General features: G+C 39.6%; 2 protein-coding genes across 2 annotated transcripts in view; both read right to left on the reverse strand.

Moving 5' to 3' along the window:
- Window positions 1–14,080, reverse strand: part of PGGT1B (protein geranylgeranyltransferase type I subunit beta) — a 30,657-nt gene extending 16,577 nt beyond the window's left edge. The window contains 3 exon segments of the mRNA XM_054286462.1: window positions 850–917; window positions 9,057–9,175; window positions 13,933–14,080. Coding sequence (XP_054142437.1) covers window positions 850–917; window positions 9,057–9,175; window positions 13,933–14,066 — 321 coding nt within the window. The 5' untranslated portion in view covers window positions 14,067–14,080.
- Window positions 14,081–14,416: 336 nt separating this feature from the next.
- On the reverse strand, window positions 14,417–23,163 carry CCDC112 (coiled-coil domain containing 112). The gene is made up of 10 exons (XM_054286454.1): window positions 23,105–23,163; window positions 22,664–22,779; window positions 21,383–21,504; window positions 19,547–19,636; window positions 18,201–18,276; window positions 17,224–17,614; window positions 16,021–16,428; window positions 15,195–15,290; window positions 14,576–14,694; window positions 14,417–14,498 (listed from the first exon to the last, which is right to left on the reverse strand). Exons 1-10 carry the CDS (start codon window positions 23,150–23,152, stop codon window positions 14,468–14,470), a joined length of 1,497 nt encoding a protein of 498 aa, XP_054142429.1. The 5' UTR covers window positions 23,153–23,163; the 3' UTR covers window positions 14,417–14,467.
- Window positions 23,164–23,490: the final 327 nt, after the last annotated feature.

Genomic DNA, 23,490 nt, shown 5'->3' on the forward strand with positions numbered 1-23,490 from the left:
CTTCTGCACAGGGAGCACAGGAACCTGTTGGGACACATTCAGAGGAGACCACTAAGTTGATTAGAGGGCTGAGGCACCTCTCCTATAAAAAAAGGCTATGAGAGTTGGGATTTGTCAGCCTGGAAAAGAGGAGGCTTTGACGTGACTTAATTGTGGCATTCCGGATCCTGAAAGAACCCTACAAGAATGATGGAGAGAGACTTTTTACCAAAGCATGCAGTGACAGGACAAGGAGAATGGCTTCAAAATGAAAGAGGACAGGTTTAGATCACGTACTAGGAAGAAATTCTTAACTGTGAGGGTGGTGAGGCATTGGAACAGACTGTCCAGAGCTGTGGAATCCCCATCCCTGGAAGCATCCAAGGCCAGGCTGAATGAGATGCTGAGCAATCTGTCTGGTGTACGGTGTCCCTGCCTGCAGCAAGAGGATAGGAGCTAGATGATCTTAAGGGCCCTTTCCAGCCTGAACCTTTCTGTGATAGCAAAGAACAGCATGTTCTGCACCACTTAATTAGGGCTATTCTGGCCAGCTTCTCTAACTCATGACAATTCTTCAGCTAGATAAGTTTTCCTTTGTTAGGAGAAGACCAGAGAAGGAAGAGACTGCACTGAGATAAGCCATAATTTGTGTGTCAGTTTCTTCACTGCTGTGAGAATTTAAGTTCTAGGTATCATTTTAATATGTTTTTTATGAACGTTTCTTAAAAGTTCTGCAAACATTTCAGTATTAACAGTACAAAATTCCCTGCTGTCCAGACATTCTGTAATTATGCAGTTAATATCACAGAAAAGACACAAAATAATTTATTGCCTAATTGAAAACATTTCACATACACATTCTTAACTGACCTTGGAGGGATTGAATGGCATCCCTAAATATGAAGAACCTCTGAATCCACAGCGATTCATATTTGATCCTGGAAAAGATTAAAACAAGACTCAACTAACTTGTTTTGTTGAAACATTTATTATAAACTGTAATTATCTAATGAGATCAAGACCCATTAGTTCAACACTATTCAAAGGCTTAATAAAGTGTGCATGTGTCTCTCATTTCCCAACCTTAGTTTGGTATCTCTCTCATTAACAAAAAAAAAAAAATAGAAAACCACAAGCAAACTTAACTTACTTATTGCTGTAGTGACAAAACACAAAGCATTAGATTTTTAATGTTTTTTTAATTTGGTGGAAATACAGTTTGTGTCACCACAGACTTGTCTTCCATGCTCACAAGAAAAAAAGAGAAAAGGACTGCTCCCCTGGGAAAATGGCCAGAGTTAACATATTTTTTTTGTTCCTGTCTGGATTCTTGCCTGGTAATACCATCTGTTCCCAAGCAGAACTGTTTCAAGATACTTCACAACACGTTCAAGGATAAACAATTCGCAGTTTTAAGCACATTATAGCTATCAAACATTTCTGTCAGTGATACAGTGTAATTTGTTTCAAACGCCTCACAATACCTGAGCATGTGGCACAAAGAACCATGAACCAAACGCTGTCAAGAGTTTAAGTATAGCTTTGCAGGACTCAGACTTGCTTTTGCATGGCAAAACCTCAGTTTACTGGTCAATGTCTGAAACTAAAAACCTAATGAATGCCACAGTCAAACAGCAGCTGGTTGTTCTTAAATACTATTGACCTCTTTTAAGTTATTCAGCCTTTAAGCTAAAAATCCTCATGGATATTAGAGAAAATTGCCTCAGAATAAATAAGAATGAATAGTTATAAAGCTGAAAGCTCTAAGCAACATCATATGCAATGCGGCCTACAAGCTCTGGTATAATTTAGCAGCATATTACCTTCTAATTCTAAACATACTCTGTATATATGCAAAATTTAAACTAGAAAGGTTTTGTTAGCTTAAGAATTTCTACTTGGCCTGAAGTATGCAAGTTTCTCTGCCAGACAAGTCTTTGGAGCTAACTGACATAGACTGAAACACCTGCAATTCTCCACTTCCTCCACAGCTCAGTAAAAGTACTTCTTAATGATTCTACACACGTAACAAAAGCAACTTCAGCCTGCTTAAAAGCTGGTGTGCCATAGTCTGATCCACACAGAGGAAACAAAAAGAAAAAAATAATATCTGTTTTATTTTATTATAATATAAACATTTTTAGCAGAGAACATTTGTCTATTCACTTGCAGAGTCAAAAACTTGCATTTCATGTCACCTCAGCCTCTGGAAAGCATAAAAAATTAAATGAGTCTTAAAGACTAATCTAAGGTCCCAAAGAACACTGCCCAAAAAAGCATCACAACTTCAAAAATGACACAATGTGAACAAATCAGTAAGAGAAGACCTAGAATTCTTGCCTGGTAAGTTCCAGATTTCCTAGGTGACATCGTGGGAGGGGGGAAAAATCACATTCACGTTCATTTTCAGTAAAAATGAACCTGTGTCTTAAGGGCTTAAGCAAACTAGAATCCTCACTTTGAAATGATAATGGTATGGAAACCCTTTACCTAGAAAAGAGATATTATGCTACTAACACAGCTATTCTGGCCTACTGCAAAGGACACATGCTACAATTAAGACAGCTCTGCAGCTGAACCAGAACTCAGCTGACAGCTGATAGATGGAACGGTTCATCCCAGAAATACCAATCCCCATCACTGGCCTTGTGGAGTGTAGCTTATAATTCATTATCAAGGTAGAAATGGCAGCATGAAACCCAAGCTTGTGTGCTGTTAGTGGGTCAGTCTGATTCCCTTATGAGTTCACAGATGCTATACAAATAGACTAAAAATAAAGTACATTAATGAAATCATGATGCATTACTCCCTTTAGATGTTCAATTTTCATGTAGTATTTCAAAACCTTTCTTCTACTACTGAACTTTTATCAACTAGAAAACAGCATTCACAGTTTTAAAACTGGATTTAAAGTTGGATTTTTAACTGAATTGCTAAGAATTTAAAAATCTATTTTGACACTTTTTGTCAGTACTTCTCATCTCCCACTCCAAACTTCATACACTGGCTCCTAGGAAAAAGAGAAGACCAGCATGCCCTTTTAGGAAAACTTTAGGGCAAACTCTGCAGGGAATTTGATCATCTCCCCCCTTAAATGCATTAATGTGCTTGCAATAGATGCTTCCTAGACCTTCCTAGACTATTACAAGGGAGTTGCTAAATCTCTAGTCACAGCACATGAAGTAAAAAATAGAGTTTTGAGTTGATAAAGGAAGCATTAAAACAGGAAGTGAAAACAGCTTGTTTTTAACCACATGACTCTGGAACACTGATGTAGCGTCTCAAAATGGTTTTTTAGCATCCTGTGAGCATACTAGTTGAAAATCAAGTGAAAACCAAAGGCAAGTTACAGGAAATTACTGTCTTTCAGTTTATGAAAGAAACTTTACAAAGTGAAATTTCATCTTCTGTAAAGCTGGCTTTACTATTTTATTGCAATTTACTTGTACTTCTTGTTTTATGTAATAGCTTAGTATTGCTAATCAAACTCTTTCCTGAACCAAAAATGGGCTGTCAGAATCAGAAACGGAATTAAAAACGAAACAGAAACAAATTAAAAGGCCGTGATCGCAGCCTATGTCCCTTGGGGAAAAACTGCTGGAGTGGCCAGTTCAGCTGCAGCAGAGTTTGCTGCGCCCCATCTCCACTGCAGCTGAGAAATGGTTCCACCTGGTGTTCACTCCCACCACCAACCTTGCTCAGCCACCTCCTACAGGAGCTGAAGACAGAGCAAAAAGTAACAAGTACTTCATAAACTGCTGTGTGACCATTTTTGGTGGTTCGAAAGCTGAAAAGACACACCTGGAAAAATGTTTCACATTTAACAACTAAAGAAAATGGACCCTTTTCCAAAACCAAGAGACTCCAATGCCTAAATCAAGAGCTGAAACTTTCCAGTGAAGCAAAAGATGTTACTTATGCGTCCTTAAACCAGAAAGTCCTTAAGATATGTAAAAGAGCTTCAAGTGATGACCACAGACAACTTATCCTGTGAGCTCTTTTTTTACAGACAGGGAATTTTTGTTATTTATATTTTATGGAATTTGTTATTTATATTGCATGGAAGAATTGATAAACTTTTACCACTAATTTTTAACATTCAGATTATCCATGCATTCCTCTGGCTGCAAGACTAGTCTCCTTTTGCTAACTACAGGAGTTTACACACATTACTAAAATAATATATTTAAAAAATCACAGCTTTAATCATGATTCAGTCCATACATCCAGATAAAAGTAAGCATAAGCTCTTCTCACTGAACTAGAGCTTGTAATTGCCCCTGTAAATCAAAGCACTACAGGATGTCACTAAATGCAAAGTTCTATTCTCTAAAATGCCCATTATACATCTAGATAAACACTTCAAATGCAGCCATAAAAGCAAGTCATGCTGGAAGAAAATTTGCATTTTTGCTCAAGAAACTCATGATCAGAAAGCTCACATGTATTGATGATTTCAAAAAAGTCAATGCCATTTTATACATTTTTTTCAGTAATGCCACATAAGAAGAAAGAATCATTAATACAAATCTGAATTTAGACTTTGATAGAAGTACGTTTTAGGTCTGTCATTTATCATACTGGTTTTCAGTGTAGTATCCATGGGTCCGGGGGATTCAGACCAATAAATAACATATGTTTTGTTATTCCTTTTGGTTCCATTTTTTTTTAGTACAGCAAAGCTAGTGAAGCATCCAGCTGTCAAAAAGTACAATTTTCTTCCTTCTCCCATAGTGGGCTGGCATTGGCGCTCCCAATCAACACAGTTCACCAACGCAACACAAAGCTAACCTTCTGTGAGATAAATAAATGCGTGTTTTTCTGCCACTGCAGCAAGCTCTCAAGCAGGGTCAAACAAACGCCACTGTTCCTATGGGGGACGATGGTAGATGAACATGGCCAAGCAGTGTGCTTCCACTGTGTAATTAGATTATTTGAGTACAAAGTTCTGGATTCACTCTCTTTTAAAAGTGCTGAACTGGCCCTGAATGTGACTTGCAAGAAACTGGAATATATATTTTTAAATTGTACGAGTTGCACTTTAGTTAGTTAAAATAAACTTGAAATAGCTCTGTCAAGGAGCTGCACTATGAGAGGAAAAACAGTAAAACACTGACATGATCTTAAGAACAAGCAACTAGCTAAAAGAGGGTGCTTTGTCAACCCTTTCCCAATTTCACTAACACTTCAAAAAGTAGCGTTTTAATCTAAAAATTTATCATTTCGGCAAGGCTTGTAAAAGAACGTTACCCTCCACAAAATTAAAAAGAAAAAAGCACTTTTTAAGATTTCAACTTCTTTCTAAGAAGAAACATAGTTAGGTCTTCTTGCAGCGACCACACAAAGAAAACAAAACCACACAGTAGTTATGCACTTAAGTAAAGCATTCACTAAAAGGGAAGGAAAGGTAACAGTGGCCAAAATCAAAGATAAAACCAAACTATTCAGCATGAGTTACAGAAGACGAGGATCCTTCAAACAAGCAGAAGGCAGCAGTAAGTGGAAGCACTGAGCTAAGTATGTGTTTCTGTGTGAGGCTCAGTTTGCACATGCGATGTGTTGCCATTCCCTCCTAATTAGAAGTGGTATTGAGCCAGCTTCTGGAAGAGTTGAGCTAAACTTATGGTACCAAAAAGACATTTTCTGTTTGAATCACAGCTACAATAAACCCACAGAAGAATATATTCTATCCTGACAGATTCTAATCTTCAGCTTCCTCAAGTGCATTTTGATTAGGCTGACAGAGCATATGTTTGCCTTCTTACTCAGTAGATCAAGATCTCAACATTAGCGTGCTTTAGTTTCAAAACTACAAACCTCTGAAGTGAAGCTGTCATTAGCCATCAGACATACTACATACCAGTAAATACAAACATGTCACTTAAGACTATCACAGGATATTGCGAGACTTTATCTAAGAAGCGCTCTAAACCACCAAACTGTGAATTTTCTAGCAGGTTCTGTAACACTCTGCTGTAGTGGGTTGACTCCAACCAGCAGCTGAGGCAAGAAAACAGAGAGATGAAGAGAAGACCCAGAGAGTGAGACAGAGACAGTTTGATAGGTGAAGCAGAAGTTGTGGGTGCACAGCAAAGCAAAGTAGGAATTCATGTACTACTTCCCATCAGCTGGGCAGGTATACAGTCACTTCCCAGAAAGCAAGGCCTCAGCAAGTGAATGGGTTACTCAGGAAGACAAATGCCAGAACCATGAATATTGCCCTCTTTCTCCTTCTCTTCCCAAGCTTTTAAATTTTTTTTTTTTTTTTTTTTTTTGCTGAAAATGATGCTAGATGCTATGGACTGTCCCTCTGGATAGTCCTGAGGTCAGCCTGGGTCAGCTGTCCTGGCTGTGTCCCCTGCGGTATCTGCCATTGGAAAAGGAGTGCAGAGGAGGCAAAAAGAGCTAGCCCTGACTAGCACTGCTCAGCAATAGCTGAAAGACTAAAACACTCTTTTGGTACCAGGCTCAGAACATAGCAGATTAGAGGCTACTGTAAAAAAAATTAATTCTAGCCCAGCCAGTGCACCCACTATAACAGTTATTGATAAAAACAAACAGATACTAAGTTTGTGGAGCACCAACTACTCTGTCTCCCATCCAGTGGAAAGAAGACTCTAAGGCAGCAGTAGTTCTCAAAATAATATGAATTTACCCTCTTAAAAATGCTTTAAATAAAAATCAAGTTAAGTGCTGTGCACAAAGAAACCTTTGGCGGGACAAACATGAAAAGCAAAGAAATTTATTTTCTAATAAGAATTACAGGAATTCTCTTTTTGACTGATACCAAATTTTAGAAATTCAACCACTGATGCAATTTTTATAAATCAATATTCCAGGGAAAGAGACATTTATCAGAATGCATGAGAAAAAAATACTGCAATAGCATGTTTCTTTAAAAGTAAAACATTGTGCTTTCTTGGTTTTGGTTTTCTTTTTTTTTAGATCCGGACAGATTCCAATCCATCAAGCTAGGAATCTCCTCTTTAACTAGAGATGCACAAGCACTTTGAAACCAAAAACTTCAGTGCTGTAGCCTACCACAGTTTAGCCACTTCTCCAAAGAGGCCGAAAGAGGGAGCAGGAGCTCTGCTGCTGGGAGGCTGCCAAGTAACAAGCATTGCACCCACTCAGGATTATCAACCAGAGAGCCGATACATTTTACTGGAAGTAGACATTACCAGAGTGTAGGTGTTTCCTTCTTCACATTTAGTCATTCAATATCTAGCCTGCTGCTATCAGCATCATTTACATTTTGCACTTTCTATTGCACATTTTGTCCACCAGAAAAAGGAAAAACAAATGACGCTAAAGTTTTAGCGGTCAAGTGACCAGATAAGAGCAGTGTTATTACCAAAAGCATAGGAAGAACAAGAGTTATTACAGTATGATACAAAAACACAGAACTGAAGGGCAGCTTGTTCTTCTAGTGAAAAGCAGATTTATTACTCGGAAAGCACAGAGTGCACTGCCAAAAGTGCCCTCCCCAAAACTCCTCTCAGTTATGAGGGGATGATTGCTAGAAAAAGAAGGAGCACATCTCTGCCAAACTGTCAGCCTGCACGTCTGCACATTTATATTTTTACTGCCCTCCCTAGGAGGCTCCAGACAATGACAATATTCTAAACACTGACCAGGTAGAATCCCCAGAGAATTACTGCATACTATCAAAGACAAACAACCAAACAGAAATGCCTGTTCTAATCTCTCCTCTTGCAAACTTCCTTCTTCTTTTAAATTAAATTAAATTAAATTTAAAAAAGAATTAAATCCTGAAGACTGGTGTAAAAGTCACAAAGTGAGCAACTCCTAGAAACAAAGCATGTACACTGGGGAAAGATTTCTTAACAGTAAGGCACAGGAACCTTCTAATCATTAAAAAACTTTGTAGGATTATTTATATAATCCAAACTCCTATTTTTCAAAAATCAATCCTGGAAGGCAATACGAGAAACGACAAATCCATCAAAACTAGTTCCTGTGGTGGATCGGATGGTTTCTAAATCTCCAGAGTAAGAAAAAGGATTTTTTTTATTACTGTAAAAATAAAGCATCAGCAGTCCTGACTTCCATATGCTTATTTCATAAAACTAATTTTAGAGACCTAATTTGTTGTATTTAGAGACCCCATTTGTTGTATATAATTAGAACAAATAACAGAAGGAAACACTGAATTTTCTGCCTATATCCATCCAAAGTACATGGATGGATGTACGAATGATTTTACAGACAGGCAACTGGAGAGACCAGCAGCCTGGAGCCATGCCCACAGCAGCATTTAACACGCCAGCCCCTTCTGTCACAGAGCAGCGGTGCCGCACCTGCATGTCCCTCCCTCCTTCCCAGCCCTCGTAGGGCTGACAGCCATTCGCCTGGGCGGCCGCACAAAAAACTGCCAACACCAACTAGCCCACAGGAACAGCACCTCCCTAACTTCTGTCCAACCAACCAGGAAAGGGACATTCCTGCGAGTTCCCTTGCCAGCTTTTCTGCTATGCACCTGCCATTCTGAGGACAGCTGGGATTCAGCAGCAGCATTATTCCTTCTCAAAACCTAGGGTAAATTCAACCTTCACAGATCTAAGGAACATCAGGCAGGGACTGTGTTTATCCTTTTTGCTTCTTGCTCTTACACCTCCAAATCTCCAAAACCTGTTGTAAAAAACCACACCTGTGCTCACAGCTCCTGGCATTGAAGTGGAAGTCAATATAATCACTATTACACTTTTAATACTTTTAAAACAAATGCATTTCTTTTAGAAGCAGGTGAAAAGCAGGTGAAACATCCTCTGAAATATCTAAAGGTGCATATATATATATATATATAAAAATAACTTTATTATACTATTTTCTACTGGCTGATCTTCAAATTAATTTTGGCTTTTTCTAGCTTTATTACTTGTGAGGGATCTATACCCAAGATTTGCTGAACATCACTACCTGAAATTATCAGGACTGTACTTCAGGAAGGTCAACCTTGTATTTTATAAAAACAAGAGTCATCCACTATTCCCCAAGTAAAAAGCAAAAGTAAAAATGTTAATATCAATTAAAAAAAAAACTAAAAACTCACTCACTGTCTTCTGTGGGAAGGACCTGCAGGGAATAAATCCATTCTATTATATCATCTTTGTTCACCACATCTAAGGAATCCAACATATCCAGACCAGAGAGTGCGAAAAATGCAATTGTCAACCTAAAAGAAAAAGATAAGACTTACACTTCCCACCATAAATATCATGGGGAAATTAACAAACGGTTGCAGCAACAGACACATCTATGAATTCCCAGCCTTTGACAGTGGTGCAACACAGAGCCTAGCTTAGAATACATGAAAGTCATCTACTGGACAAAATAATGTTCTTTGTATTGAAAACATTTCTCTGCCTCATCAAGGTTTTTCACATAAGCTGTCCCTTCTTTTATATAATAATGATATGTCAATTAAAAATTTATGTAAGGGCCTGTTTACCCAAAAGAAAACCCCAACAAAACAACCCACTAAGAAGTAAACTAGGTTATGATATTAACATATGGAGCACTAGTTCTCTGTGAAGAATTCTTACATGAACAATTCCCTAAACATGCATTAGGCAGACATGCAAGGTAACCCTTAACTATAGTAAGCTGCCTCTTATTATGTCTCAAACCCAATTTCAGATGTCAATGTCAAACAGCAAAGCCTACTTTGTAAGCAAACAATGCATAAATAGGCATATAGAATGAATTAACATCTAGAGGTACTTATTTCTGGTCCCTGGGTGTAAAGCAGGCTAGATGACTACCTCACTTAAACATCTAAAATCAAGCATGTCACATTCAAGTATCCCACAAAGCAGCGGAGTAGCTAGCATGCTGAATGTCCTTCTTTCCTACATTTTGTTTTCTTCCATGAATGTGTGCTATCATACCTGCTAATTAACACCTTCTTTACTGGGCTTGTTTTAACTCAAACCATTGCAGCCACCCGTGGCATGGCCCTCCAGCAGTGCATTACTCACTCTGACAGAGCACCAAAGCAACAGCACTGGGTTAGGAACTTGGGAGCACTCACTGTGAGAGAAAACGCTCTTGTAATGGTACCTTGGATGTTCTGACTCACTGAAATTAGCTGGATGTTTATTTTGCCACCCACACTTGTCTGACCCTTCTAGAAATTCTTGCTCTCCATACACCAGATAAGATGATGGATTGTGAAACAACTGCTACACATGCAGAAACTAAAATTCAGTATGCAAACGAAAGCCAACAGTTAATACCAACTTTCCTTAAGATTAAGCTGCAATTCGTATTTACCTCACAAACTGGTGAGCCACCTTGGCCAGAGGTTGGCACCTCTGAGGAGACAAACGTGGACAGGAGCCACCACAGCCACTTAATGTCTGCATGAGGTTCTGCATCAGAACCACAAACAGTAAGACCATGTGAGTCAGCCCAAAGCACACACCCAAAGGAATTATTCTAATTAAAACACAGCAGCCAAATGGCAACGCAGCAGATGTTAATCTCAATACAGTGGCACAACCTCCTAAGGTGACATTCCTACCAGCAGGCTAGTAAAATATGTATATTCACTGTCATTATTTCAAATAAATTTTGAGTAGAGAAAGCCAGAAAAAGTATTTTGCACACAAAAGTATTCTATGTAGAACAAGAGTATATTTTAACCCTTCTGATGACTAAGAAATTGTTTTTCAAAGTGTAAAATGAACACTTCAAGGCTTATATCAACTTTTCCCATTGATCAGATTTCTGTTTAACCCAGAATTTGACCCTGGGTAATAACTAACTAACAAAAAAAAAAAAAAAATCACTACTTTTATTTTAAAAAAACGTTCAGCTACAATAAACTATTTCTTTGAAACACTGCCTGTGTGTTCCGATTTTCATGAACACTGACAATCTTTTACTAGAGCTATTAAAAAGACATTTTCACTCCATCTTACCCAGCTAAGTTACTTCCAATGAGGTACGAACATGCCAACATCCACAATAGAAACTGCTGCAAAGTCCAGAACCACAAGGCTATACATACAGCACAGACAGCAAATCTCATCTACAGTTGAAAATGCACGTGTCAGATAGATGAACTTAAAAAGTAGTTTTCAGTATAGTTAGGGTTCAGCTCATTTATTCAGAGTTGACTGACTGTCTCCAGCTTTACTAAAGAACAGCCTGTAGTGTGATGGAATTTATTTATGGTAGGCAAGAGTGTCTGGCAGCACTGGTCATACACAGGTTGCAATACAGCTGTTTAGGTACTGCATCTTTTCTCCATACGCTATCCTCCCTCGCAGAAAATTAACAGACATAAGTCCTAGCAAAAGCAACTCCTAGCAGCACCTCAGGTGACAGACACACGCCAAGAAATGTAAAACTTTATCTATAGCCATTTCCACAGAGGATGGCCACCAGGACACTTTGGATGGCAGATCCAAACCCCTCTGTCTTCAAGCGAGGACAAAGACTACAGTTTTACAGAAGAATTCAAAAAGCATTGGAAGTGACAAATTTGAGAAACTGATTGTGCTACAAAGAGCACCAGGAAGTACCAGAATCTTAAAGACTTCAGAGACCAGAAAGTTGCATTTTCCTGCAAAACCTCAGAGTGCTGACAATCAATGTGTATGAAACACCATCAATCAGAATGTTTAAAAACTACTCTTGCGGCAGCTACTGTTGCATGTGAGTAACTACAGATAAAAATAATTACAAAGAGTTTTGAGGCAAGAAGTTGAGTAGAGAACATGAAATGAATTTTCTTTAATCTCCATTACTGTTTGACAATCGACAGCTTAAGCTGGAATGCACCATCACAGTGAGGAAAATTCCTCTACCATCCTTGTCTGGTGACAACACACACAGTTTTCTACTGCAGTGCAGTGAAAAAAAAAAAATCTGACAAATTATTTATTTAACACATCTCTCTTTAATTTAGTTGAGTTTCCCCATCTAACTCAAAACAGAACAACTCCAATTCAGGAACAGGGGAAATATAAATAAAAGGGTAACAGCATTTCTTTCTGCAGCTGAATCAGCTCCAGAGGTTTGCTGAACTCAGTGACCTTGAACTTGGCAAGAAGGGAAACTAAATACCCTTGAAATCAAGCTGTAAATTATGCATTTGTGGTTCAATCTCCCAATCAGAATCTGTCAACAGACAGGTGCGCAGCCCTGCAGAACACGTCTACATTGTCAAGGGTCTCTGGAGATCACTGGTGCCACTTTTAGAACACAGGGCCTCAGAGGAGATGATCCAGGATCCTGAGAAGCCACATCCTCAGAGGTGACTCCATCACTTTAATGGGCAAGCTTTTTACGGTTAACTCTTCTAACAGTGAAGGACATTTCTTCTACAGCCACACAATTCTCCCCCAAGTACCTCATTCCCACAGCCTCCTGCCTCGTCACCATGATCCCTTGCTAACAGCACACCTCCATCTTTCTTTGGAAGTGGTTTCCCACCCATGGAAGACTGTGATTAGATCCCACCTTCTCTAGGCTGAAGACATCCCAGTTCTTTAACTCTTTTCAAATGTCAGTGGGGCTAAGGTAAGTTATTTGTGTTATTGCTCTAGTACATCTGCATGCTGTGGTCATTTTAAGGCCTATACACAGTTAGGCATAGGATGCCTAGACTTCCCCTTGCTGTCACCTACAATAAATGAGAAAGCAGACTGAAACACCAACTAATTTTTAATGAATAAACGATCTACAGCTCTGCAATCAAAATGTCACAAAATTACAGCATACCTGGGTTTGGAAAGGACCTCTGGAGATCATCTCATACAACTCCCTTCTCCTAATGCAGGTTTACCCAGAGCAGTTTTTACAGGACTGTGTCCAGGCAGGTTTTGAATATCTCCAGGAAGAAAACTCCACAACCTCCCTGAGCAGTCTGTTTCAGTGATCAGCCCAGTACGAGGAAGTTTTTCTCCACTGAGATGGACCTTCCTGTGTTTCTGTCTGCCACCCTTTGCCCTGTCACAGGGACCATTTAAAGAGTCTGGCCCCATGTTCTCAGCACCCACCCTTTAACATACTTGAACGCATTGGTAAGACCCTCTCTCAGTCATCCCTTTTTGAGGCTGAACAGGTCCAGCTGACCCAACCTTTCCTCACAGAACAGATGCTCCAGTCCCTTAAACATCTTCTAAGCCTTCTGCTGGCCCCTCTCCAGTAGTTCCACTTCTAATTTTTCAATATAAAGTTATATTATTTCACACACAGCTCAGCACTACCTGTTCTAGTCCTTACATGTTTATGCCAGGTATCTGCGCTCTCAACCAAAATAAAGCAGGATGACCTGATCAAAGCCATGGAGCTTGTTGCACAGACATTATAAAGTGGAAAGAATTTACATTTTATTGGCTGAATAAGATTATTAAACCATCTACTTGTCTCCAATATTTTACCAAGTGCAGCTTGATAATCACATTACGGTATTCTTACGCTTCCGATGTAAGAATATCAAATAAAGGCATTCTGAAGCCATTAAAGGAACAAATGCTGCTCCAATTCAAAGCGAGGAACATATTTCACTAGTATTTTCTCTTTTATACGAGGTAATACTATTAAAAATATTTGTTACATGAAGAGGAGTCTCCTGCGTGCCGAAGCTTAGGTGATTTATTTTAAAATGGCTTCCAGGGCAGATTAAGAGAGTGAAGCACTAGATTTAAAACAGATTAGAAGGATCAACAAGTCTTCCCTCGTGGATGTCAAGCAGTTTACGCGAGCGGTGACTACACCCCTACACTAACACGTATTTTTTGGGAGCCGTCTGCTGGTGGGCAGATTTATAGGGATGTTTTTCCTCCCGGCCGGGGGAGACGGCAGCGCTCGGGGAGAGGCTCCCCGGCACCGCGACCGCCCGGCGGGAGGGGAGCGCGGCCGGGCCGGGCCGGGCCGGGCCGGGCCGGGCGGACACGGCGGCGCCCGTCCCGCTGCTACCTGCTGGTCTCCAGGGACGAGTAGCGCTCGGGCAGGATCTGCAGGCACCGCTGGAAGAAGCGCACGTGCCGCTCCCGCAGGAAGTCCAGCCGCTCCGGCTCCCCCGGGCACGGCGCCGCCGCCGCCATCTCCATCTCGCCGCTGCTGCCCGCGCCCGGCGCGCCCGGATCGCGTCAGCCGCGGCGCCCGCCCCGGGGCGGGGAAACGGAAGGGGGAAGCAGCGGGAAAGGGAAGGGGAAGGGAAAGGAAGGACAGGGGGGAAAGGGAACGGGAAGGGGAAAGGGAAGGGGCGCCTCAGTGCACTGCGGCGGGGGCCGGCGTGGCCACCCCACGCTTAAGGGGCCGCCACAACCAGCTGCGGGGAAAACGCGCTTTTAATGCCAAGGGACATCACAGCCGGCCGGTCTGGCAGCCGGCGTGTCAAACGCGACACTCGCAAAAGACAGAGGTAATACACGCCATGGGTCAGGCCGGCTCTGTGCCGGGAAGTGCCGGCTGCTGCTCCGTACTGCGGCTGGGACGGGCTGATGCGCAGCTAGGACCCTCCTCTCCAGGCTGGGACAGCTCTGACAAGAAAACAGAAAGGCTTAAAATACAAAAGTGCACTTGTGTCATGCTGCACATCCATCGGTCCCCTCCTCACCTCTGAGAAACACGCAACAGCGGTTCTGCAGCTGCTGGTGCCATCTCTTGACTGCGTTCCTCCCAGCCCTTGGAAGGTCTGTTCAACCTGGATCGGTCTCTGGTCACCCGAACCTCGACCTCGGAGTGAAACAAACAATCAAAAATAATTAGCCTCTTTCGTTCTTCACATATGGAGTTTCATGACGCTCATTGGGTCTTCACTGTAGAAGACAGCGACACCGCTTGCTCACATTAAATTTTAGTAATTTAAAAGGTTAAACTCTTTTTAAACCCAGTATATGCAAAATGCTTCTAGGAGACAGCCTACTTATTTAAGTAATGGTAGAAAACTATATGAAAAATGAAAGCCACCACCCATACTGGAGCTTTTATAAGCCTTACCCAGTGAAATACTACTGTGAGAGATATAAATTCTAGGAATTTTTCCCCATTTTTTTTTAAATAGGAACAACTATGCCTACTGCAATTCTGTCTACTGGTAACAAGGCATGACTTTTTGTTTTCCTTTATCAACTAGTTAAATAATTTAAAACAATTGCCTTTCATATCAATGAAAAGAAAGTCTGCTTAAACCACTGAGCTCCACACATCTCTGGTTAAAACAAACAAAAAGTTACCTTCTCTCTAAACTTTGCCAATCTTTTTTCTTTTTCCTGTTTCTCTGTTTCTTTAGTGTGTTTCTGTAGAACCCTTAGCTCCAGTTTATGTAGATCCTGAAACATAATGAGTGAAAAAGCAAACTTTTCTTCCTAAGTAAGACAAATGATGTAAAAAAGTAGATGCAGCCTTTTCACAGCTTTTTTTGTTTTATTTTTTGTTGGTTTTTTTGTTTGTTTTTGCTTTGAAATTATTGTAATAGCAAAAAATAAGGTTTCACTAGGTAGCTACATGCTATAGATTGTCTTGCACAAACAAATTATAGTTACGTGGCTTGGAAATTAAACAGTAGTAGTTCATACTCTGTTTATAAAACTTCAGTATGAATGCTGACAATAATACCAACTTTCCAGTAATTGCATTTACATTGATATGGGATCTGACTTTGCCTAACAGATACTGAAACCTGCAGGATATTCCAACAACTCTTTCTACCTCCCATCTGAATAGAGCACTCAGGTCCTCTGAATTCTTCTTAGGCAGCATAGCTCAAGTAGTTTTTCTCAAAAAAATGATTTAGTGAAGAAATAAAAGCACTTCTGTATGGATAAAGAAATATCTTGAGTAATCTTGTAGAATTCAATATCTATTGAAGAAAAGGAGCATCTTTGTCTAAAATCAAGTTTCATACTCTTTATCTGCAATAGATGCTGTTATTTGTAATGAATCAATAATGGATTTAGATGAATAGTACTTGGACCTTAAACCTGTTTAACTGATTATATTGTAGTAGGACATATCAAATTTAAAACAACGACATGCAAAAATGGAGGTGAAATTACGCACATGCTCTTGAAACTTAGAAATTTCTTCTGCAGCAATTTTCTTCCTTCCCTCCTTTTCAGCCTCCTCTTTCTTCTCATTTTCAAGCTTTTCAAGTTCCTCCTTTACTTTTTTTTGCAAGGTATTCCTTTCCAACAGTAACTTCACATGGCTTTGGCTCTCTTTTTGCTGCTTTTTCTCTTTCTCTTCTAGTTTCAGTTGGGATGCTTGATCTATTGCAAATGCTACTACTTTCTGTTTCTTCCAGACTTCAGCTGCAGCATGTTTTCTTTTTCTTTCTTCTTCTGCTTTTTGCTTCTGAGCTTCTTCATGCTGCAGCCATCTTTCCTTCAGCATTTTTTCTAATTTCTCTTTTTCCTTCAAGTTTCTTTCTTTTTCTTGCTGCTGCTTTTCTTTCCACTTTTTAATTGACTGCAAGAGACCATAAGAAAAAAATCCAAAGTTTCATGAAAATTTTACATATTCACATGGATTCAATCTGATGAAGACATTTGTTCCAAGAACACAAAATATGCACATAGGAATTAAAAGTCTATAGAAGGCAAAACCTAAAACCAAGAAGCATCTGTATGTGTTTCCTCTCTTTTTTTCCCCCCTATTTGTCTGCTAAAACATGTTCCCCCCAACATATGTCTGCTAAAACAGTTACAGCAATCGTAATAACTTCAGGTAGTTATGAATGTTGATACAATATGCTTTTTTAATGCAAATGTATCTCAGTTCTTGCTTTCTTTCCAATTAACCCACTGTTTCATAGTAGTTCTTATGTCAGTATGCCTTTTATTACTTAGATAGTTCTTGAGGGAATCATAATTCTGCATGTCAGTCTGTCTTAGGTGTATTGCTTATACAGTGGGACACACATTCTTAGAGACAAATATAACAGGAAGACAGGATCAGTAACTGCTCTGGGCTTAGCACCCAGCTTGCAAGATCACTGACTTCAAAAGCATTTCTAATATACTTTGGCAATACAACAGGCCACTTCTCTGCGCTGTTAGGTCTTTGCCTATTTGTAATTATTTATTAAAGACAAGTACTTTGGCAGGTTGGGGATGATAAAGACCTCAGTTGTATACCATCAACTGTAACAGAAATCTGCCTAGCACTACAACCAGAGAGGCAGATACAAAAACAAGAGATTATGCCTTTCAAAAATAAGTACATTTTCTGAAATCTTCAAAAGCCTTAGAGGGCTTATTTTACCTCTTTCTTTCTTTCATGTAAAATTACATATTCTTGATACCATTTGTCATGTTGTTCTATATCTTCTTTTGTTCTTCCGCTGAAATACTCAAGGGCTTCATCCATGTAAGACAGCCTTCCTCTGTATTTTGTCCGTATTTTCAGAAAATGTTGATGATCATAATCATCCCAGCCTCCTTGCCGCCCCCCTGTTCGCTGAAGAAATTTTTCAAACTCTATTACTTCTTCGGGTAGATGATTTTCCAGTGTTTTATCAACTGTGACCCTGGCTGATGGTAATTTCCAAACTTTTTCTGCTGTTGAGCTCCCTAATGCCCACAGTTCCACCTTTCTCTCAAAGAGACTGAGCTCATTAATGACAGCTTTCTCCTCTTTCAAAAGCTGTTCATATCTGAAAAGAGACAAACACTGAAATGTAAGAAAAAAAAATCCAGTATTCATTGTCCATTCACCAAAAATGAATTTTGGAATTGTTCAATGCCACACAAGAGCTATTCTTCAAAGATTAAGAACTGAAGTGGTAACAGCACAGTTGTAATGATCCACTAATAAAGCCCTACAAAATGAGAATTAAGTTACGCTTTTACTGAAAGAAAACATTTATGGCATGCATACAATTAACTCAATCCCCTCCTGACACCAGTAGAAAAAAAAATAAACCCCCAAAACCCGATTAGAAAACAGAACAGCAACAAAACAAAAAAAACCACAATCTAATCTCTTCTACAGCCTTTCTAAAAAGCCTATTCATAGGCAAATCGTTGTTATGCTGGAATGCTGCAATAGCTGTATAAACAACCTCTCTAAAAATCAGTTTATCAAGATGCTAACTCTGACAGCTTGTGCTTCGATTTATATACCTCAGGAATCACTACCAAAAGAGTAAATCGTAAGAACAGTTTGCTAGATTAATGCAAAGTTTTCATTGTGTCTTACAACAGCCCTTTTTCTAGTAGCTGAAGCACATATAAACATACATTTGCCTCTGTTCCTCTTTAAAAGCATTGATTGCATTTTCTATTTCTTCCATCATTTCCTTTATCTTGTCAACAACTAAAAAAGGGAAAGAAGAAAAAAAGCATATAAGCACTATCCAGAAATGCAAGACTTGTGGAGACTTTCAGGACACGTATCTCATTGTACAAAAAACCATGCATTTCCATCTCAAACAGCCTTAAAAGACAAATTCTTATTTATCCAAAAGGTGTGTTTATGAAAGGACTTAGCTAACTAGATGCAAATGCCAATATAAATGTTTATTTCCCTTAAAGAAGTCTCACCTTGACTAACCTTCAACTGATGCCCAAACTAAGACAGATTTATTCTAGAGTTCCACTTGTGTTTCTTATAGCAATGCAGTTAATTACTTAAGCACACTCAACTCTGGTTTATTCCACATTACAGCAATCCTATTTAACCTGCAGGTAACTACTTTTACAAAGCTGACAAAGAACCATCAGAGTCAGACTTTGTCCTGTACTGTCAGCATGCTGTAGTCCTGACTTAAGATGATAATACAGCTGTCCAGAGAAAATATATTTTGCAGTGGAAGAAAATCCACCCATTAGATTAGATTATATTATTAGACTAAAATCTCTTTTAAAAAAATCAGCCCAACATCTCTGTGGGCACACTGAATGCAATTCAACTAACCTGTATTTTGGTAAAGTTATATAAACTAAATCTGATTTTTCATCTTTCATGCCTCAGTACCTTACCTGACAGTTTAAGTAGATAATGATTTTTTAATAGATAAAGCACTGAATAAATGAAATGGGATGCATTTTATCTAGCATCAGAAAGCCCTCAGCTAGTAGGAGGCTCTCAACCTGAGATTCGCAAAAAGTAGTATGTACCACACGACATGGTTCTTTCAGAACCTGTTTCCGAAAAGCTTTAAAACATCCAAACTGAACAAACTGCTGCAGCATTTTCTGTGGAATATTCCAGTCTACATTTCAAACCAGTGGCTAGAAATTAATTCCCTGTAGAACCTACTCTGTGACCTCTTACCAGATCAAAGGGAATTGCATGGTAGTAGAATACCAGGTTTATTTTGCATAAGGCAAAATATGTTACAGGTAGGAAATCGGACTTTCAACAACCTCAAGGAACAAACATACACCACTTATAAGACAAGTGAGTTTCTGTTTCCACACAGAACTGCAGAGTCTTTTATAATTTCTAGGTTTAGTCTTCCCTTTCCAGATTCCTGCAACATCTTAAAGACTGGAGGAGTATCCGAAGTCTGCAGGAGAAAGATATCTGTGCAAGAAACATGTCTGTAGAAGAAAATGTTTTTAAACCTGTCATCTTGACTTACACTCTGGTGTAGGCTTCACATCTTTCAATTGCTGCTGAAGTTTCTTCACGTTGTTTTGTATTTTTGATAGTTGCTGCAGGATTTTAGCTTCTGTTAAATAAAATAAGGTGCTGATAGTTGACGGTTTCTTTGTGCATTGTATTCAGTAAAAGAACAACAGCAGTGAAGTGACCAAAATAAACCAGGGATTTCTTCTAAGCAGGGACACAAATTCTTTTTGATGTTAAGAAACTGCCATAGTACTAAGCATTTCAACTGGTAATTGCATGTAGCTGACCATATGGTCCATGTTAGCTCCCTACACAGCATCAGCAGATTTTAAAATTAGTAGCTCCCATTTCTAAAGGGGAACTTGGAGAATACTGCCTATGCAAGTGATAGTTCTAGAGTTCTGAGGCAGACTTTGACCTAGGCTTCAAAACACCCATTTATGAAGAGAAAACAAACTTTGAAGTGTATATGAATGTACTACTTCAACAAGATTCATTTATTCATGGGGTTAAATAGCGAAGAATCAATGCAATGCTTTCATGTGCTCCAAGCATGTGTGCAGTTATTTGTATTGTTACCACTTGGCTCCTCATGAGTCCATACATACACTGCTGAAGAGGATGAAATTCTGGCTACATCTTAGATACTAAGGAATTTTATCTTCTATCCTAAAAGATTTGCATTAAGGAAAGTACAAGTTCCTCCTGAGACCACAGAAAATCTTACAGTATACAGATCATGCTGAAAGACCTCAACATAGTAAAATGGGAATTGGGGGGGGTTAATACACGTTTTTATCTTTTAGGATATACTCCTTCACATCTGACATGTAGTGCTCTCATCACTGTCCTCTTTATTATCTCATAGCATCATTTCCATCCATATGTCATGCTCCCTTCTTACTCATGGAAAAAACTTCTGAACTTACTAGCTTAGTCATTCCTCAAAAAATGTACATTTCTTAAGGACTGCAAGATGTAAAGGACATTCTAAGATTCCTTAAATAAAAGGCGCACATCAGAACACACGCAAATTTGTAAGCAAGTATACTTTTAATTGTTTCTACATTCCTTTACTTTCTTCAACTCATTTTGATCTGTATCAGATAGCATAGCATGATTTATGCGATTATTGTTGAAAGAATTCAAGTACTGTGAGTAAAGAGAGTAACTTTTTTTTCTTGAACTATACTATAATGTCTTAGTGGAACAGATACTGTAGGACAGACTGTCTACCATCTACCATCTCACAGTACTGTCTGAAGTAGGAATATTCATTGCCCAAAAACTCAAAAAATGCAAACATAGAACAGTTTAAAGGGGTATTTAAAGGCAACAATCAGTGTGTGAATGTTGAAGTAAGAATATTTTTACTGTACCTTAGCTGGACACACAAATATACACAAATATACACACAAAATTGATTCCAAGTTTCTTGAACAGTACCTTTCCACCACAGTGGTTTTACACTGAAGATTAAAAGATAACAGTAACAGATAAAAGATAACAATAACAAAATGATAACAAAATATAGTATAATAAATATAATAACAATATAAATAATATAAATAAATAATATAAATATAATAATGATAATATAATATAATAATATAAATATAATAACGATAACAAAAGATAAAAGATAACAGATATGAGGCCCAAAATGTTTATGCTTCTGAATTTTGCAGTGAACTGTCTGTTTCTAATCACATGGTGAAATACCACACTTACCAGCATCCATCTTCCATCAAAACTGATCCCTCTGTACTACTGATTTTTAAACCATTTACAAAAACAACATAATATTTTTAAAAAAGCAAATAAACCCAAATAAAACCTCACTTACTTTCCATTTTCCTGCTGACAGTCATGCTGTGTTCCAGTTCCTCAAGTAATCTGTATTCTACCCTGGAATCACTCTTCCTGTTATAAAGGTGTCCAGTTTTGTCTTTTTCTATATTTGCAAGCCTAGGAAGAAAGGGTGCCTTTCTCAGTAACACTCAGCAAAGCCCCAAGATTTTCCAAGGTAAGTGGGCAGGCTGTGTTAACAGGACTGTCTTAGATTTGGTACAAATCCCTGGTGTGTTCTACAACTGTTTTCAAGGAAAGTATTTCTGCAGCTATAAGACTACACACCACAGTAACCCAAGAACTTTAACAAGAAATTAACAAGGAAATCACCTCAGTGGCATGCATCGGTTTACACACTGAAATTTTATGTGTATGCATTCTCTCTGGGAGCCTTGCCAGACTGTTCCCTGGGAAGTGCAGGCAGACAGGCTGTATTAATGCAGTGGCACACCTAGATGGAACCCCAGCACAGACAACATCACAGAGGGACACTGAGCCACAGTTAAATGGCATGCCTCGATTCAAGCGGCTTGGGAACATCTAAATTACCCAGCGGTCAAATTCTCAACCACAACCCAGGATCCAGGGTAATCAAGGTGAACTCGATCCAGACACGCAGTGTAAAACACCGATGTGAGACTAAAGTGCCCGGTTAAATCAGGATTCACAACTGCAAAACTCTCCTTCAGTCAGATGGCTACATTAGCTATTCCCCAGAAAGCTCATCTGTTCCAGAAGAAAACTCCCCGTTCTTTTAGCTGCCATTGCAGTTGTCATCAGCACTTGATCAAGATGTGGGGAAGCAGGTTTAAATCATTTCTGTGCCTGGGATGTCTTGAAGCCTTGTTTTTCAAAACAGTGGCCTAGATATTCTAGATGAAGTCTTTCAATCTTCTGCAGTTGCTGCAGTTCCCCTTTTGTCAGCATGCCTTAAGGGCTTTAGGTCTTTACAGGGTAAGCACAGCTAAGTGGGAAGACTGAGAACTCAATTGTGCCTCACACATTTCCTTTTCTGTTGCACCTGAGAGCATCAATTTGAACTAAAGTCTTACTACACCACTGGCGTAAGTCCAAACAGTAATTCAAACAACAGGGCATTTTGGAGCTCATAAGCCTATCCTGAGCTACTGTAATAACCACAATAATTTGAGCTCCTGAAAAAGATACCTTTAGCCTAAAGATTTCATTATCATACATTCTTACTTTGAACCTCGAGTTAATAATGTTACCTCCAGAACAGAATAAAAACATACTTATGATAAACTGTTTAACTTACTGAGCTTTTAGCTTTTCTGCAGTTCTTATGAATTCAACTTTCTTAGCTCGTTCAGCTTTGATCTTCCAGCTCTGAACCTGTCGGCCAGCACCTGCAGTACTGGAACAGCTCTCATTCTGTAGATAACAAAATCAATTGTTATTAACAACCTTTTTGTTTGTTTGTTTGTTTGTCTTTTTAAATGCTCGGTACTTTCAAGCAGACAACACCACAGTGCAGAGCTCGATTTCAATTGGCGCGATGCAGGTAAATTTAAGCGGCAGGGGCACGCAGGTGGAGTGAGGGGTGTGACACGCCCGCACACACCAATGCACTGTTCAACAGAGAAACGCCGAGTCCGCCACACCGAAGGGCTGTCTCAGGCCAGCCCGACACACCCGCGCAGCCCGGGGCTCCTCCGGAGGCGCGGCCCCGCCAGGCCGGGGTGCCAGCGGCCTTTACCTGCAGCCGCCCGGCCGCCGCCGCCAGCGCCGGGGCCAGCGCGGCCATGTTACCGCCGGCCCGCCCAGAGGAGGGGCGGCCGCGCCTCTCGCTGCCGCCATTAACTCCTTCCTTCCTTCTTCCCTCCCCGAGGTGCCGTTGCCGTGCCTGGTCTATGTTCCAGGGCTCGTAGGGATTGCTTCCTTCGGGAACACTAATGAGGGATAGGCCCTCATTAGCCTGTCAGAATGTGGAGAGTTCCACATGATTCAATGAATTCTTGGGGGCGGGCTCTGAAGATCTTGTTTCTCACTCATGTATGCAAGTCAAACTTTCAAATGAATGGTCATTTAGCATTTCTGTGGAACAGAAGTAATTATTTATCCAGTGGCTTTCCTGCCCCAGAG

The sequence above is a fragment of the Melozone crissalis genome, unplaced genomic scaffold, assembly GCF_028551555.1.
Source record: "Melozone crissalis strain CALT ecotype California unplaced genomic scaffold, PUWL_Pcris_2 ptg000005l_1, whole genome shotgun sequence".
Lineage (NCBI taxonomy): Eukaryota > Metazoa > Chordata > Aves > Passeriformes > Passerellidae > Melozone > Melozone crissalis.

Coding starts and splice junctions, on each gene's coding strand:
- CCDC112 (XM_054286454.1), bottom strand. CDS start 23,152: ATGGCCGCGCTGGCCCCGGCGCTGGCGGCGGCGGCCGGGCGGCTGCAG. Junction 21,505..22,663: donor GCAGAAAAGCTAAAAGCTCA/GTAAGTTAAACA, acceptor CTTTCTTCCTAG/GCTTGCAAATATAGAAAAAG. Junction 16,429..17,223: donor TACATGAAAGAAAGAAAGAG/GTAAAATAAGCC, acceptor GGTCTCTTGCAG/TCAATTAAAAAGTGGAAAGA.